At 33.5% G+C, this 2486-nt stretch overlaps 1 protein-coding gene across 1 annotated transcript; it reads left to right on the forward strand.

The window, feature by feature from the left end:
• Positions 1 to 236: 236 nt before the first annotated feature.
• Positions 237 to 566, forward strand: LOTGIDRAFT_127922 (hypothetical protein; the record flags this gene model as incomplete). The annotated part of the gene is made up of 1 exon (XM_009063686.1): positions 237 to 566. A coding segment is annotated over one exon (330 nt), but the record flags the coding sequence as incomplete, so codon positions are not given.
• Between the last annotated feature and the right edge of the window lie 1920 nt (positions 567 to 2486).

A 2486-nucleotide genomic window follows, 5' to 3' on the forward strand; every position in this document is an offset into this window, starting at 1 on the left:
CAATTACTATTAATATTCGTAGTCTCATATTTGCAGATCAGAGTTTTACTCAATACCAGTCACTTGATCAGTGGAGTCCATAATTTACTATATTTTTCCAATTATCAAAAACAAGGACCAATCTCTGGATAACAAAAATCTACCATGTCTATCGTTGGTGTTCATTTTTTGCAGGATATATTTGGCAACCGAACTTTGGTTGATCACACCACTTAAATAAAAGACAACCTTAGATAGGTATTCCCAATATTGAGTTATGTAAGATAGGTATTCCTGATATCGAGTTATCTAAGATAGGTATTTCTGCTATTGAGTTATGTAAGATAGGTATCCCTGATATTGAAATATCTAAGATAGATATTTCTGATGTTGAGGTATCTAAGATAGCTATTCCTGATATTGAGTTATCTAAGATAGAGATTTCTGATACTGAGGTATCTAAGATAGATATTTCTGATGTTGAGGTATCTAAGATGGGTATTCATGGTGTTGAGTTATCTAAGATGGGTATTTCTAATGTTGAGGTATTTACGAAAGGTATATCTGATATTGAGTATGTAAGATAGGTATTTCTGATGTTGAGTTATCTAAGATAGGTATTTCCGATGTTGAGTTATCTAAGATAGGTATTCCTGATGTCCAGTTATCTAAGATAGGTATTTCTAATGTTGGGTTATCAAAGATAAGTATTTTTGATGTCGAGTTTATGTAAGATAGGTATTCCTGATGTCGAGTTATCTAAGATGGGTATTTCTGATGTTGAGTTAGCTAACATAGGTATTTCTGCTATTGAGTTATGTAAGATATGAATTTCTGATGTTGAGTTATCTAGGATATTATGAATTTCTGATGTTGAGTTATGTAAGATGGGTATTTCTGAGGTTGAGTTATGGAAGATAGGTATTTCTGATGTTGAGTTATCTAAGATGGGTATTTCTGATGTTGAGTTAATCAAAATCTCGACAAAATCGAGAATGAAAATGATATAGAAGTGGACTCCTCCAAAGAGAAGTACCATCAGGTGTTTCGAAAAGAGTATGCGTGGTTTTCTTCGCGCGCGACACCCGCTACTGCTTTATAGGTTAACATCATGATACACATTTAGTTAGTATAACAGTTATCAGATAATCTAACCAAACCAACAACTACCATTCGACAACCCATCACGATCAGAACGAGTTTAGAAGAATGAAGAAGATCGAGTAACTCATGTTACTACTACACCCAGGGCCGAGTTTAACCGCCATGTCATTCGACCCGACCAGATTTCACGAATTATCAACAACCAAACCAACAACACAGAATCATCCGATTTGAACCAATCTAACTACCAACTACTACGACTACCATCAACTACCTAATTTGCGATATCAACATCCGCTGGAAGCGTACATTAATTTGTCATCTACCAACCAACCAACCGATACACATTCAGATTAATTTATGCTTATGCCTGACCAAACAAATCACTAAGAACAAAGCCCTACACTGAGTCCACTGCAGACGTGCTTTATGTGCTGGACGTCGAAGGGTGTCTGCGGAAATTCATCTGTAGTAAAGTTCTACTGATTGCATTATTTCGTTTTTTAATATTTCCAATCCCTATATATAGTTCGTAGAATTTTAATTTCATAAACAATACTGCAAGGCTGAGCCTTACAAAGTCAACATATATATAACAGTAACATGGTTTCCAAATTTTATCATGATAGTGAAGAATATTTGTTCCTACATTCAGTAATATAATTATGGTGGCTCGAGTGAGATTTTACCACTATCAAACATTTCATACTTTTACACAAATTCCTTCCAGTGTATAGAAGATATCTACAAATACTCTCTTTCGTATGCAGATGATCAAGCACGAAATCGTAGATTAATGGGCTTAAAATGAACTAATGCATTTTCAATAGACGAGATCACCATGGTTATTATCAGAAACAGCTCAAATTGTAACTTAATCTTCACTGTGTAAGAATGTATATATAATATCATATTGGTAAAAACTGTTGATATCATCATTTATTTTGTTTTGATACGGACATGCAGGCTATTCGGTGTCGCCCTACAATGAAAGAGAACACATCTTAAAAACTCATCGATGGGTCCAATTGTTCACTTCAAAGGTGGAAATATATCGTTAGTTTTACCCTTTGTTTGTATACGCTCGTTTACAGGTTCGGGCCATTTATGAGGAATCGCAGAGTAATATTCCATGATAAAAAATCAAGGAAAAATGTTAGTTTTCACAAAAACTAATTATTTATTTTATAATGAAAGTCTATTTTTATGACAAAAAGATTTAAAACATTATTCTAATTGTTGAGCACATCCATTGGTACAAATGGTATATTCTCTACAAATTGTTTATGATTTATTTCTGTCATATACCGGGATTATAAACTCGGAAACATAATCCCATTTCATTTCCATTACAACCTAGTATGTTTCTTACAATCGATTTTATCAAATCAATGTTTGAAATA

Source organism: Lottia gigantea, assembly GCF_000327385.1.
Source record: "Lottia gigantea unplaced genomic scaffold LOTGIsca_59, whole genome shotgun sequence".
Classification (NCBI taxonomy): Eukaryota; Metazoa; Mollusca; class Gastropoda; family Lottiidae; genus Lottia; species Lottia gigantea.